Raw genomic sequence first — 14,182 nt, forward strand, 5'->3', positions numbered from 1 at the left:
TGTCTTTCAGTATATATTGAATTAACTGCCAGTAAGATTTATACACTTACATTGTTGTGTGGTTGCCTCTTTAGTACTGTCTTTTGTATTTTTTTATGTTTTTATGTCAATTTCAGGTTAACATTATAAAATTGTTTTCATTGTTTTCTGTGCTTTTAGGAGTGGATTTATCTGTACCTCGAAGGTTTGACGTTTTTCTCATAATTATTTAAGCTTTTTTTCTTTTAGGTAATTGTTCAAGAACTTTAACTTTCTTTCATGATTATTGAGTTAGTAAGACTGTGCACTTTGTGTTTTGTAATCTATTACATTTATCCCCAGATTCATTTATTTTATCAGTACTTTCAAACATATTACCAGAGGATAAATTATAATTTTAAACATCCAGATAAAGGCAAGTTGTAATCACCTTATTTAGATAATAATTAGAAAGTGATCTTTCACTTAATTTCAGAAAATGTATACTGAATTTCTCCTGTACATTGCTGTATGTGTTTTTGTATGTGCTATGTGCCATGGAATTTAGCGGTTTTGGTTTGATTTGCTGCATTTCACATTTTTTTTTACTTTGTAAAAGAGAGAACTTCTCTCTCTAAATAAGGTAATTGCCATACTACCATCATTTAAAAATCATATAAAGTAATAAAGAAAAGTACCTTTCAGTGCCCTTCAAAATTCATCCCCCAAAGGTTCATTAATAGAACAGTGACTATTCTTTCAGACTTTTTAACAATTTTACATAGACTCTACTTAAACTTTTTTTTTTTTTAAGACGGAAATATTGTGCTATATTTACTTCCTGGATTTTGGCCAAGGTGTTTTTAATAGTGAAGTTGAATGTTTTAAACATCCTGCTTATCTAGATTTAAGTGTCTGGATATGCTGCTGTAGGTTTTTGTGGTTTGTTTTCTCAAACGTGGGCAATTTGCAAAACTTCAGCAGACACTGAACATAACCTGTCTGTTACTGGGTAGTCACTTTCTGATCTTTGTCACTATGTATTAAACATTTCACATAACTATAATCATTGAATTCATACTCCTTTGTACTCTGTTTCTGTTAACTCACATGAACTACTGTTCCATATTCCTCTTTTATTTTTTTCTTAACTCTTCCTCTTGTGTTGGATATTTGGGTTCTCAGGTTTTTACTGTAATTTATGCTATTTTGGTATTGTCTTATCATATTTCATAAATTCTGTTAACATAGTGGAGAAAGAGTAGATACAGGAAGATTTGAATAATAGGAAGCCATTTAGAGGGAGACAAGAAAGGTGAAAGAGGAAGTGGTTGGAGTGGTTGAGACTTGGTGGTGCTTTTGTGTTATCTGTGATATTTGTGCTTATTAGTGTTCGTGTATTTTCTTACTACAAACCTTGGTTCCTGTGATCCTCTCATAGAAGACTTCCTAAATTTTGAGAACCCACTATATGTTTGGCACTTCATAGAAATTAGAACTGTAAGCAGAGCAGAGCCCCTCCCTCAAGGATTATGACAGTAATTTACTACAGAAGTCTTCAAAATAGTTTGGTTGTACACTCTGTGAATAACATGTATGAGTTTGGACCCCAAAGTATAAATTTCATGTGTGCTGTTCTCAGTTCACTGTGTATTAGGTTAGTGAAATTTCATTTCTTTTTTCTCTTTTAATTTTTTTTAAGGATTTGTTTATTTTAGAGAAAGAAAGGTGCTTGTGCACGTGGGGGGAGGCACAGGGATACGATCTTAGCAGACTCCCTTCAGAGCGTGGAGCCTGATATGGGGCTTGATCTCACAACCCATGAGATCATGACCTGAGCCAAAACCAAGAGTCAGTTAAGACTGAGCCTCCCAGGCATCCCAATTCATTTTTATAAAAACTGCAAATATAGTAATGTATATAGAGACTTCTAAAAAGCATTTTTGTTGTTGCCCATTTAATAAAGACCATATTAATAGATTCTGTCTTACACCAGCTTATTCTGTCTTTACTGACATAGTTCCAGGTGCTCCTTCAGCTCCAAGGAGAGGGCGTGGGGGTCATCGAGGTGGCAGGGGACGATTTGGTATTCGACGAGATGGTCCAATGAAATTTGAGAAAGACTTTGACTTTGAAAGTGCAAATGCACAGTTTAACAAGGAGGAAATAGACAGAGAATTTCATAATAAACTTAAGTTGAAAGGTGAGTTTATTTTTCTATTTAGAACATGTTCTTATTTGGCTTGTGTATTGTGGATGTTTAATATAAATCTTGACTTTCTGGTATGTGCTTGTTTTTCATTAGAAGACAAACTTGAGAAGCAGGAGAAGCCTATAAATGGTGAAGATAAAGGAGACTCAGGAGTCGATACCCAAAACAGTGAAGGAAATGCAGACGAGGAAGATCCACTTGGCCCTAACTGCTATTATGACAAAACCAAATCCTTCTTTGATAATATTTCTTGTGATGATAATAGGTACAGTCTTTTAAGCTTCTTTTATGCTCTTAGGAGATTGAAGTATGAAGTAATTTCCTATAAATTCACAAAGTTTAATGAATACTTAAAAATATCTAAGGACTACAATTTTTTATTGTTTTATTTTGCTAAAAGAAAATAATCCATACTAAAATTTTCAATGATAGTACTCCTTGTGAAGAAGAAGTAACCGTATACTTTTGTTTAGGGATGCATTCACATTTGAAAATTAGTAATTAAAACAAAAGCATTCATCTAAGTAAGACCTTTTACTTTACTCCTCTACAGTGTAGTTCAAATGAAGCCATGGCCAAAAATGCTAATGTTACTTGAAGTTTGCTGATACAGTAAAACTTGGCCATATCGCAGCAAATGTGGGTCCAGAAAATTGTCAGGTTACTTAAAGGATCCAGCGTTAACAGGAGTTCTAGAGTTTCTGCTACCCATTCCAAATTTTCCTTTTCCTAACCGTAGTTTGGTGCCACCTGGTGGCAGTTGTCTACTTCAGCGTAAACATGGAGGGGGATGATTCTGATCTGAGTTCTGGATTGTCTGGGCTGTAGGACAACAGCAGTATCAATTTAAACACTTGCTTCTGACATCAGGTCTAGGGATTGGGCTAGGAGCATACTAGGTGCTTACTTTCCTGCATACAAAGACTGACTTTCCTTCTCCCAGCTTCCTGAGACAGAGTTCCCTTTCTTGGCTTTGCCCTCTCTCAAATGGGGACTGAGGGGAGAGAGGAGTCAATTGCCAGTCCTACTATATTTGAATTCCCATTATATTGGGGGCTGTTACGGTGTATTTGAAAGAGACTAATACCAGTCACATTTTCACGTGAGGTTTAACAGAATATTATGGGAACATATGCCATGGACAGTTTGTGATGACTTAGATAAGTTGCTTATTTTTATTTGATCTTTAGGATTTATTTGTCCTTAGTTTGGGAATTAGTGCCACATAGTTTTTTTGGAACATGTTCTTAAACCCAATACATTAGAGATTATTTGTTCTTATGACAGAGAACGGAGACCAACCTGGGCTGAAGAAAGAAGATTAAATGCCGAAACATTTGGAATCCCACTTCGTCCAAACCGTGGCCGCGGCGGGTACAGAGGCAGAGGAGGTCTTGGTTTCCGTGGTGGCCGAGGGCGTGGTGGTGGCAGAGGTGGTACCTTCACCACCCCTCGAGGATTTCGTGGTGGATTCAGAGGAGGTCGTGGGGGCAGGGAGTTTGCAGATTTTGAATACAGGGTAAGTATTATATGCTTTGGGGTTGGTATGCAGTTTTATGAAATTCAAAATGGTTTTACTCTTATTTATTTTGAGTGAATGTTTTTGAGACATTTGTGTATAACTTTCAGTTTGACTGTTCAGTGGGGGATTAGGTTGTTTATATAATTTTAAGGAGCAGTAACTTCTTGGCTGATGAGTCCAAAGTTTCTAACTGTTTTCTTTTCAATTGGAGGAAGTAAGAGATAGAAAGGAGATTAGGGTGGGAGGGGTCTTTTTTATTGTAGAACCATGGATTTAGATTTCATGGACTAGTAAAATTTCCCCCAAAAATGTATTAAGGAAGTTCTGTTCTTAATACCATCTTACAGAAGAAGAAATAGGTATAGAGACATTAAATACCTTGTCCAGGATCAGCTAGTAAGTGATGCTGCGGCGTCATGAGCCTGGTAAGTTTGTTCCGGAGTCAGTGCTCTTAATTGAGTTTTGTGGAAAATTCAACTGCATTTTCCCTGGTTTTCTTATTTTACCTTGGTCTTGAAAATACGGTGATATATTGGCATTTGAGAACTGCTGCTAGAAAACTACGTAGCTCTGTATTATATGTTTATATGTATAGTTAATTTATTGAAAGAAGTCTGTAGATGAAGTCAGTGTCACTCTCCTAGTTTACTCATGTTTAGGTTCAGTGGAGAGGAAGATTATATAATCACAGAAAGGATCAAAATCCCCTTGTAAAGAGATCTAGGAATTACAAAGGGCAGCTGGAAACAAAAGTCATACTGGCAGGAATTTTGTCCATTATTTGAAACTGGCCATTGTTGAGATCCTTCTTGTAGGATCGATGTTAGTGGCTTTGGGGTCTGGTCTGATAATTCTGACACCTCTAATATTGTGTCATCCAGCCAAGACTACTTAAAATTAGCCTCAAGTCATTAGCTCAGGCTATCCAGCTGTGGTGGCCTGGTGTAGCTGCAGGACTTGTAACTTGCAAAATTGCCATTCTAGCTGGGAGACTATGTCTTAGGAGTTACAGAATGCCCATTGCTTGTCGCTATTATTGTTCTTATTACTGCCCTTGCCAGTGGCCTTTTGCTTACAGAATTCAGTAGCCTTTTCACAGATATTTGCCCTTAACCCCTCTGACGTATTTGACACTAATAACCACCCACCCAACTTGGAATCTTTCTTCCTAGTTTTTTTAAAAATACTGTTATTTGGGATGTTTTTGTTTTGTTTTGTTTTTCTTTTTAAAAATGACACATGTTCCGGGGCACCTGGCTGGCTCAGTTGGTAGAGCATGCGACTCTTTTTTTTTTTTTTTTTTTTTTTAATGATTTTTTATTATATTATGTTAGTCACCATACAGTACATCCCCGGTTTCCGATGTAAGGTTCGATGATTCATTAGTTGTGTATAACACCCAGTGCACAGAGCATGCGACTCTTAATCTTGGGGTTGTGACTTTGAGCCCCATGTTGGGTGTTGAGATTACTTAAAAATAAAATCTTTTTTTTAATATAAAATCTTTTAAAATAATAATAATAATAATAACACATGTTCCTCAACACAGCCTGAAAACACTTCATGATCTGCTTCTCCAGATCAGAAGTCTTATACTGGCTCTTGTCCTGTTTGCTGTTGGGACTCCCCTTTCTTTATTCACTCTGCTACAGATATGTGGACCACCTTCTTGCAGTGCCAAGCTTATTATTATCTCAGGACCTTTTCACCCATGCCTTCTACATACAATGTTCACTTTGCTCCTTAAAAGCTTTCATGCTCGGGGTGCCTGGGTGGCTCAGTCGGTTAAGCGTCTGCCTTCAGCTCGGGTCATGATCCCAGACTCCACGGCATCGAGTCCCACATTGGGTTCCCCGCTCTGTGGGGAGTCTGCTTCTTTCTCTGACCCTTCCCCCTCTCATGCTTTCTCTCACTCTTTCTCAAATAAATAAATAAAATCTTTAAAAAAACAAAAAATAAATAAAAGCTTTCGTGCTCATGTGTGTGCTCGCTCTTCTTCCCCTTTCTTGTTCCTACTTCTTTCCCTTCCCCTTTCTTTCCTCCTCCCTTTTGTGAGCTTGTTGATTCGTAGCTTTTAATTTGTTTTTCAGCTTGGACCTTGTGTGCTTCCCCCTGCATTTCTCCACCTTTATCTGCTCTATGTCCTTTGACTAACTTAAACTTGACCTTCTTCAAAATGACCTTACCATCTTCTTGCCTTCCCACCACCCCAGCATCCACACTGGCTAACAGTGTGGCGGTAGCCCCTTTCCACATTCCCACATTTGTTCCTATTCGATGTCCTTGCCCACTACCAAAGTAACCCACTGATTGGTCTGCAGACATTCAGTCTCTTTACCTCACTTCAGGCATATCAGCTACCTGTTGAAGAATCTATGACAGCTCCTTGTTGAAGACCACATTGAGTCAACTTGGCTTGAGAAAAAGTACGTTTAAATTAAACTTGGATCCTGATGAAAATTCTAGATTGTTGTTAGTGTGACCTCAGTTGAATCGTTAACCCTTTCAGGCCCTCAGTTTTTACATTTTTGGGAACAGAGTTACATGTTTATCAAACATACATTTTAAAGATCATTAAAAGTCTCAGAGTTGGAAAGCATCTGAGAGATCTGAGCTCCTGGCCAAGCCTTGAGTCCTGAAGTATCCCGTATAGGGGCTGGCAGCTTGCTTTTCCTAAGAGCATCCATCCCACCCCAGGGATGGTCTAATTGGTAGGATTTCACAATGTGGGTGAAGATCTTTTCCCCTGTATCTTCACTCTTAGTTTAACTCTACCCTTGTAAGCACACAGAATATACATACTCCTCTTCATGATAATTCTGCACATATTTGAAAAAAATAGCTGTCATATCATCTGTGAGATTGTGGACTGTTATTTCCTATTATCTGAACAGTCATCAATAAACCTTTGAATAACTGCTGTGTGCGTGGTACATGCATTTATTAATTCAGACTTTTTGAAGCTTTGTTTCACTGTTCAGTCATTTTGAGCCTCCCTTGAAAAACCCTATCACACACGTTGCAGAATTAGAATGCATTGTAGAAGTTATCGGCGTGAGTCTTTATCCACATCAGTGTATCCTTGACAAATAGTCCAGCCTCTGCCTGGGTGTTTCAGGGTGTGATAGATTGACTAGGCCCTAGGTATTGCCCTGGTGATAAGAAGGTTCTAATGTGGCATCGTACTGCCTGCTCTTCTTACTCTGGGAAGATCCCACTGCTATATCCAGCCCCATTTCTCATTGCCCTTTAAGCTGTCTGGTTCAAGCAAGTTGACTCATGATCAGTGCTTATACACATTGTCCTTGATTCCAACTTTGACCTCATTTGTTGACCAAATATATTGAATTCTTCATATATGGCATGCACCGTGCTGGGTATTGGCGGTAAGCAAACAGATGCAGTCCCAGCCTTCTTGGTGTTTTAGTCCAGTGGGGAGAGAGACACAGCTAAAAGTCAGGGGGTTCTTTCACACCCTTCACAATCTTGTCCAAGGTTTGCTCTGTCCTTGGAAACTTCTCTTCCTTCCTGCACTGATTTCTTCCTTTTCTGACTCCTATGGTATCTGCTTTCATCGGCACACATTTTAAATACACTCATGTTCTGTATTTCATTTGTTTTGTTCTGCATTTCCAGCTAGATAAGAGCCTCTTGGCATTAGTGAACGTGTATTTTACTTTCATTTCCACCAGTGGACATGGAACCATAGTGGGCTTGAAGTAAGTGCTCAGCATATTGATTAGGAATACACTGTTTCACCCTTCAGTAAGGGAGAAGGTCCATCAGTGTGGCTAATCCTTGATTATCCATTCCAAAGTTAAATGACCCTTGTGTCTGGCACTAGAGCCCTGACCTTCTCCGCATTCTGCGCCTTCTAAATCATTTTCACCTGGCACCTTTAAAGACGGAAATAGTGAGTGATCACTATTACATGAAGGAAATTTACCTTCAAGGATTAAACTCCTTTCTAAAACTACATCTAATACTTCTTAGAGAAATGGAGGTCATTGGTAAATTACAGCAGCCTTCGTGTAATGGGTTGGGTTTCTTCTTTGTGCTCTATTGGCATGAATCATTAGTTTTGAGGTGAGCAACAGCAAGTCTGGTTGTTTAATGAAAACATGGGCAAAGTAGGATTGTAGATTTTTAGAACTCCTTAAAAATACCAGCTGAACTATAAGCTCTCTCTCACCCTACCCCCAGTAGATAGTTAGGAAACCAAGGAAGGACCCAGAGAGGTTAACTCTCTTGATCTAGGTACAAGCTAGTAAAGCCAAAACTTACTGTCTTTAACTTCTAGCCCAGTTTTCATTAAGGATAACGTTAGAAACATAAACTTGTTTTAAGCTTTGTCCTGTGGTGCTTTGTGGGGGTGGGGGACGAGGAGATCAGGTTGGGTTTGTAATAAGAGTATAGTCAGCTCCTATTTTATATGCTGCTGCTAAGGAGGTTACCTTCCGTTTGAGTCTATTTCTTCAGGTAGGGTCCAGAAACAAAGAGGTAACGGAAATGACTCAGCATGGTACTCTCTCTCCCTTTCCCCCTTTTATTTTCCTTCTTTTTCCCCTCTGTTTCTCTGTATCCCTTTCCTCCTCCCTTCTCTCTCCTTCTCTTTCTTGCTTTTTTTTACCTTTCAGAAAACCACAGCTTTTGGACCCTAAAATAGGTCTGGATTGATCGTACAACTTTCTGAAAGGTAAAAAAAAAAAAAAAAAATCGGGGCATGTGAAGGTTGGCTTTGGTTGGGGATTGTGGGGTGGGATTATCTTCAGTTTATTTCTTTCTGCACCAATTTAATTTACACCATGCCATATATATTCCAATTTAATGACATTATACAAATGGTTTGGTGCTGTATACACAGATAAAGTTAGGTCTTTAGCATAGGAAATAATGTATTTCTAACAGTCAAAATGAGAATCAGCAGTAAAAATCAGGCATGTGATAACAACTAGTCCTGAGGAAAACAGTAGCTCCTGGCTCTGTTGTTAATGTACAGGACTTTTGATTAGGATTAGTCTCAATGGAAAGCCAGGGGCTCCTTTAGATTTTTGTTTTTTTCCTGGTTACTTTTTAAAAATTACCCAGTCAACTGTGATTTTGAATTTAAAAGTTACCCTTTTAAAATGAATTTCTGAATCATTGCTTTCTCCTGGTATGAAACTTTGGAGAGAAAGTTATTTTACTGTCTGGATATTTTATTGCTTAGTAAAGACATCAAAGACTTCAGGATTTTATTAATCCTTTTCCAGAGTATGTTGTCAATTGTATTTGATGAGCTTGACTGCTAAGTTGAAGGTTTAATTAAGTTCTTTCATTGTGTTTAAAAATTATTAAGATGCAACCAAAGATGGTGAGGTATGCCTGTATCTTAGGGGCCTTCTTGTTGGAACCAGCCCACACCACCCCACCACTGCTGTAACCTCTACTAACTGGAAAATGCAGTTAACAAATAATGAGCTACTGCTGGGTGTGGAAGTCATAAAATGTTTCCTGGAAATTAGTAAAATAGATTTATACATGAAAGGAAAAGGAGGGTATATTTGAAAGTAGTAGGAAGTGTACTTTTAAGTAAATTAGAAGTACTTACTAATAAACCGATAATTTGAAACATGAGCTAATTTTTTTTTCCTTTTTAGAAAGACAACAAAGTTGCTGCATAGTCTACAAACAAGTCTTTGAAAATAGGTGGATTTCTAGCTCTTCATGGTCCTGAGAATTGGTTACAGTCTTTGAGAAGAATGAAGAAGTGAATTTGCTGTATATTTGTCACCAGCACTGGGTTTTTGTTTGTTTGTTTGTTTTTCTGCTTAATTTCAAAGATACAATGCAGTTACTTTTGGGGGGGGGAAGGCTCATCTTAAAAAATGAGCATTAAACATATTTGGAATAGCAGAAGGTTAAGTAATTTCTTATGTATAGTTAAACTACAACAGTACTTCAATGGGACTTTTAAGTATTTTTTCATCACTGAAAGGATTTTTCTTATCACTAAATTGTATTTGGCAATTATTGTAAGTTGCCTGCAGATAGGGCCGTGATACTGTGTTTTGAGCCACAGAAGGTTGTGTGTATGTGTGTGTGTGCTCGCGCGTGTGTGTCTCTTATATCTTTCTCTTTCTTTCTTTCTTTTTGGAAATCCTGTAATATCCCCTTTGAGGTAGCTTATTTCGTCAATTAATTAGGGTGCTGGATGGTAGAGAATTTTGTCAGTCAACTATGTACACACAGTAAATACTGTTTCTTAGGCAAAGGTAACTTTTTTATATAGTTGTAAAATTCCATTATATTCCATTGCCAAAGAAACATTAAGAACTTTGTATAGCTGTATAAAAAGCAACTAATTTTTTAAAGAATAAACATTTTAAAGTCAGCAAACATACTGTGTCCTTGCAGAAGTTGATGTGCTGAGGAGCAGAGCTATGGGTGGTGGGTCTTTTTTCATAGCTTTCCCGGCTTCAGATTTTTGATTTTGATTTTTTTTTTTTAATGTTTGGAACATAAATGAAGATTTGATACATTCTTCCATTATCTGAAAAGGATAAATTACTCGCACTCATTGTAAGAACTTCATTTTATAACAAATGGCATATCACAGGATTTGTCCAAATAATAAATATTTTCAGTATATGAATGTAAATAATCATAGATAAGAATGTACTTAGCTGTATTTTCAAATAAGCACCCTCCCCTTTTTTAAGACAATAAAACTGGGCATCGATTAACCTGTTCTTCCTGATATGCCTGGAATTTTGTCGTGATACCTTGATTCATTCCATTATATTTCAAGAGGATTCAGAATGCTAGAAATTATTTTGGCAACCTATAAGATATCCTAACACTGGTCCTTGGGCCCATGGCCCACAAATGACTCGGTAGTAGAGTTCATTGCTAATTATAAATCACTAGTAAATCTTTTTGATATTTTAAGCTATAGTGGAAAAAAAATCTGGCCGCTTTTGTGTTTTTATGAAGGCCATGAAATAAAGGGATCCAAAGATTTAAATATTTTTATCTATTTTGATTTTTGTTAACTTTCTCCTTAAAGTATTAAATAGTGATAAAGATGTGGAAAACTGCACTGTAGGAGAATTGGAATATTTAAAGATGGTTGATATTTTTAATTTTAATTTTATATCTTTTGTATAGCTCTACAAGGAAATGTTTTGTAATTTGGTTTCGTTTAAGGTCCAGTACTTGGCAGCCATAGTTTAGATAATGTTGCTTAATACTGTTTGCTTGCATGTTAACAACAAAACCTTTTGGAGGACCCACAAATCATGATATTGAACACATTTCCGAAGCATTCTGAACATCAAAGCAAGTGCTATGATAATACCTATGTAGACTGTTTGAGATGTCCAGGGCCAGTTTCAAGAAAAGCTGTAAATACCAGTTCTACATGCTCCGAAAGTATGAATTCACGTGTTTTCCAAGCCCTCTGGGTCACTGACTAAGGCATTTGGTGCCCCAATAATAACTGGCAGCATGGCATACCTGCAGTGCACCTTACAATATTGAAGCAAGGTTTTTATTCTAAGACAGAATAAAACTGTTAAATAAAAAATGTTCGTCAAAGTTCTTTCTCTTTAAATAGTAATATCATCTTACTGTAGAAAGAAACAATGAAAGACCTCTTTTAAGTTTAAGAATGGAATTACGGTTATGTTTATATTCTCTAAAATAACTAGTTTCTAGCATTTTTCCCAAGATTTATTTATTGTTGTAGGTGCTTAAGAAGCTGGAAACCAGAAGCCCCTTTGTCCCCCACTAGGGTGCAGAGTGTTCTTGAGTTGCAGTCCCCGTCTTGAGGTGACTGAGCCAGCCAGGCACAGGCCAAGCTGGAAGGCTCAGGCTAAAATGTTCCCTCTGTGGGCACACAGGTGTGAAAGAGGAGAGAGGGAAGGGCTGACTCCTAACCTCATTTGTTGGATAGACCTTGTCTCCCCCTGAAAAAGCAGGACTTCTAGGGCGAAGGGAGAGAGGTCAGGGGTGTTAATCCAGCTCAATGGCTCTTAATCAGGGTTTGAACTGACATCCTAAGAGCATTTAGGAGTATGAGGGGATGTGTTTTGGTTGTCAAAGTGGCTAAGGACCACCACTGGCATTTTAGAGTAAGGGCCAGGGTGACAAAATCCTGCAGTATGCTCGATGTTGCCACATAGCCAGTTGTCCAGCCCAAAGTACCACGGTGGCCCTTCCAGTTTGAGAACTACTGGCTGAAGTCCCTCTACAAGAGAAGATGATGAGAGGGGAATTAATTCTTTCCCTCCCCCAAAATCTTTAAAAACATCTACTGAAGAAATTGTGTTTACATGGACTATAAAGGGACCTTACTTGGCAGTGGCACAGTCAGTGTTTTGGAAAGCCATTAAATTACCATTGCATCCCGGTCTCCCTCAAGAAATGGTTCACAGATCTCTTCTCCAGATCTGCTGAGGGGCATTTGTCAAGTACAAATTGCCATACCCCACACCTCGAGTGTCTGGAGTCTGAAGTTCCATAGAGGAGCCTGGGCATCAGTCCGAGTCCCACAGGTAGTTCTGATAAGCAGGTTTAGAAAAACCACTTTAAAACGGCACCACCAGCTAACCTCATCTAGCCCCCTCCTTAGAGGGCCTTGGTGAAGTTTTCACAGGATTATTTTACCATTCCCCCATCCTTCCAAATCCAGTATATCCAGGTTGTGATGGGGGCATTTCCTCAGGACAGAATCCAGGAGAACACAGGGAGACAGAGACTCAAATTTCCTACGGTTTGGCTGATTTGAGTACTGAGACTTAGTTTTTCATTCCTGGCATACAGGAAAAGGGTGTGTGTTGTTTCTGTGTCTCCGTTTTACATGGCCATTGTCCCTGGTTCTGTGGGTTATCTGAGAAGTTGCGCCTTCTGCACGTCTGTGTGCTAATCACTCGGGTCTAATCGTGCACAGATGCAGTGTGATGGGATGCCTCGGCCCTGTTGGTTCAGAGCTCGTTTAAACTGTGACCGTCGGGAGAGGTCAGTGTGATAAAATAATGGAGGTGAGTGAGATCTAAGGAGCTCACACGTCACATGTCACTTTATCCGTTTTGACTGTGTTTTTTAAAGATAAGAATACAGTTGGAAGCCAACTTAGAGTAAAGTAGCACCTTTAATCTCTGAATCTGAGGATGCTAAATTGAGGTTTGCTCAGAGCAGGCTGCCCTCACTCCTCCCAAGGAGACACAAGGACAACTTCTTGGAAGAGGTATTCCCTGACTGGGAGTTGGTGAAGTGAGGGAAGCAAGGGAGTGTAGCTTTGAGCAACAGGGGCTTGGAGGCCAACGGCAGCCAGGCAGCCAGCGAGTGTGTGCACTGGGAAGCTAGAGGTACAGGTCCCAGGCATTGGTCTTGGGAGAATCCCAAACTTCTGAGGAGGAGTGATGCAAAGGTTCTTCTGTTTTTCAGAGCCAGTGTTAGTAAAAGCAAGCTTGTGGTTTTGAGACATTTATAAATCTGGCTCCACGAGCACGTGGTGAGACTATGAATCTAACGTGGTTTCTGTTCTCAGTGATGGTGCAGAGCTGTGAGCCAGTGGTGTGGGTGTCCTTTAAATTCCAGCTTGGTTCATATTTAACGAACTTGGCTGACTGATAAAAATGTTTTCAGGTTTAGCTCATAAACGTATCAAAATAGACCTGAATCTGATTCCAGTTCATAATGAATGTTGATTTTAAGGAAATGCTTTAAAACGCACCGATGCCCATGTTGTGGTTCATAAAGAAAGTAGCACTGCGAGGCCAAAGCATATTTTAGCTCAGTAATAAGGCTTTCTTAGTGTGACTCCATTTAGTAAGTCTTGCCTTTGCCTCCAGACTTGAAGAGTAGTCTGAGAGTGGAAGGAGAGAGTAAAGAATGCCAGTCTTGCGGGGGTGTGAGAAGCCTGGGCCCAGGCGACAGTGTAATGAATTCCAGTGAATGGTTGATAGTCGTCCCAGTACAAAGGACGGGAGCGTGTTTACTAGGTGTCTGGAGTGTGCCTCTCTAATCCTGGTACTCACCTAATCCTGGTAATCCTCCAGTGCTAGCCTCACACAGGATTGTTGATGAGAATGCAAATCCCAACATTGCAATTCAGGATTTTGCTTGTGCTGAAATGGTTTTGTAAATTTTTTCTTTATGGGTTGGTTAGGTGTTGGTTATCACTTGCTCTCTTCCTTTGTGTTTAATAGCATTGCTCTGTCCCAAAGCGGGTAGGTTGCAGTTTATAAAATGGAAATAGGTATTGCTATTGTATTTTTGCAAAAGTCATATATTTAAAAAGAAAATGGACAGTATGGGGTTCCTGGCTGGCTTAGACAGTAGAGCATGCGACTCTTGATCTCAGGGCCGTAAGTTCAAGCCCCACATTGGGCATAGAGCTTACTTAAAAAAAAAGAAAGAATATGGGCAGTATGGAAATGGTCTTTTTTTTTTTTTTAAGACTTTATTTGTCAGAGAGAGAGCGAGCGAGTGTGTGCATGCACAAG

General features: G+C 38.9%; 1 protein-coding gene across 6 annotated transcripts in view; it reads left to right on the forward strand.

Annotated features, from left to right (window-relative positions):
- LSM14A (LSM14A mRNA processing body assembly factor) overlaps window positions 1-10,453 on the forward strand; it is a 54,045-nt gene extending 43,592 nt beyond the window's left edge. For 2 of the 6 annotated variants that reach the window (XM_045796186.2, XM_045796183.2), the window contains 5 exons: window positions 1,979-2,161; window positions 2,264-2,435; window positions 3,458-3,689; window positions 6,041-6,118; window positions 9,332-10,453. In XM_045796186.2, coding sequence (XP_045652142.2) covers window positions 1,979-2,161; window positions 2,264-2,435; window positions 3,458-3,689; window positions 6,041-6,085 — 632 coding nt within the window. In that variant the 3' untranslated portion in view covers window positions 6,086-6,118; window positions 9,332-10,453. Of the gene's footprint in view, window positions 1-1,978; window positions 2,162-2,263; window positions 2,436-3,457; window positions 3,690-6,040; window positions 6,119-8,329; window positions 8,389-9,331 lie in introns of all 6 variants that reach the window. The other 4 variants (XM_045796187.2, XM_045796184.2, XM_045796188.2 and 1 more) reach the window with 2 other exon arrangements.
- The last annotated feature ends 3,729 nt before the right edge of the window (window positions 10,454-14,182 follow it).

The sequence above is a fragment of the Ursus americanus genome, chromosome 21 (genome assembly GCF_024610735.1).
Source record: "Ursus americanus isolate L20-20 chromosome 21, mUrsAme1.1.p, whole genome shotgun sequence".
Lineage (NCBI taxonomy): Eukaryota > Metazoa > Chordata > Mammalia > Carnivora > Ursidae > Ursus > Ursus americanus.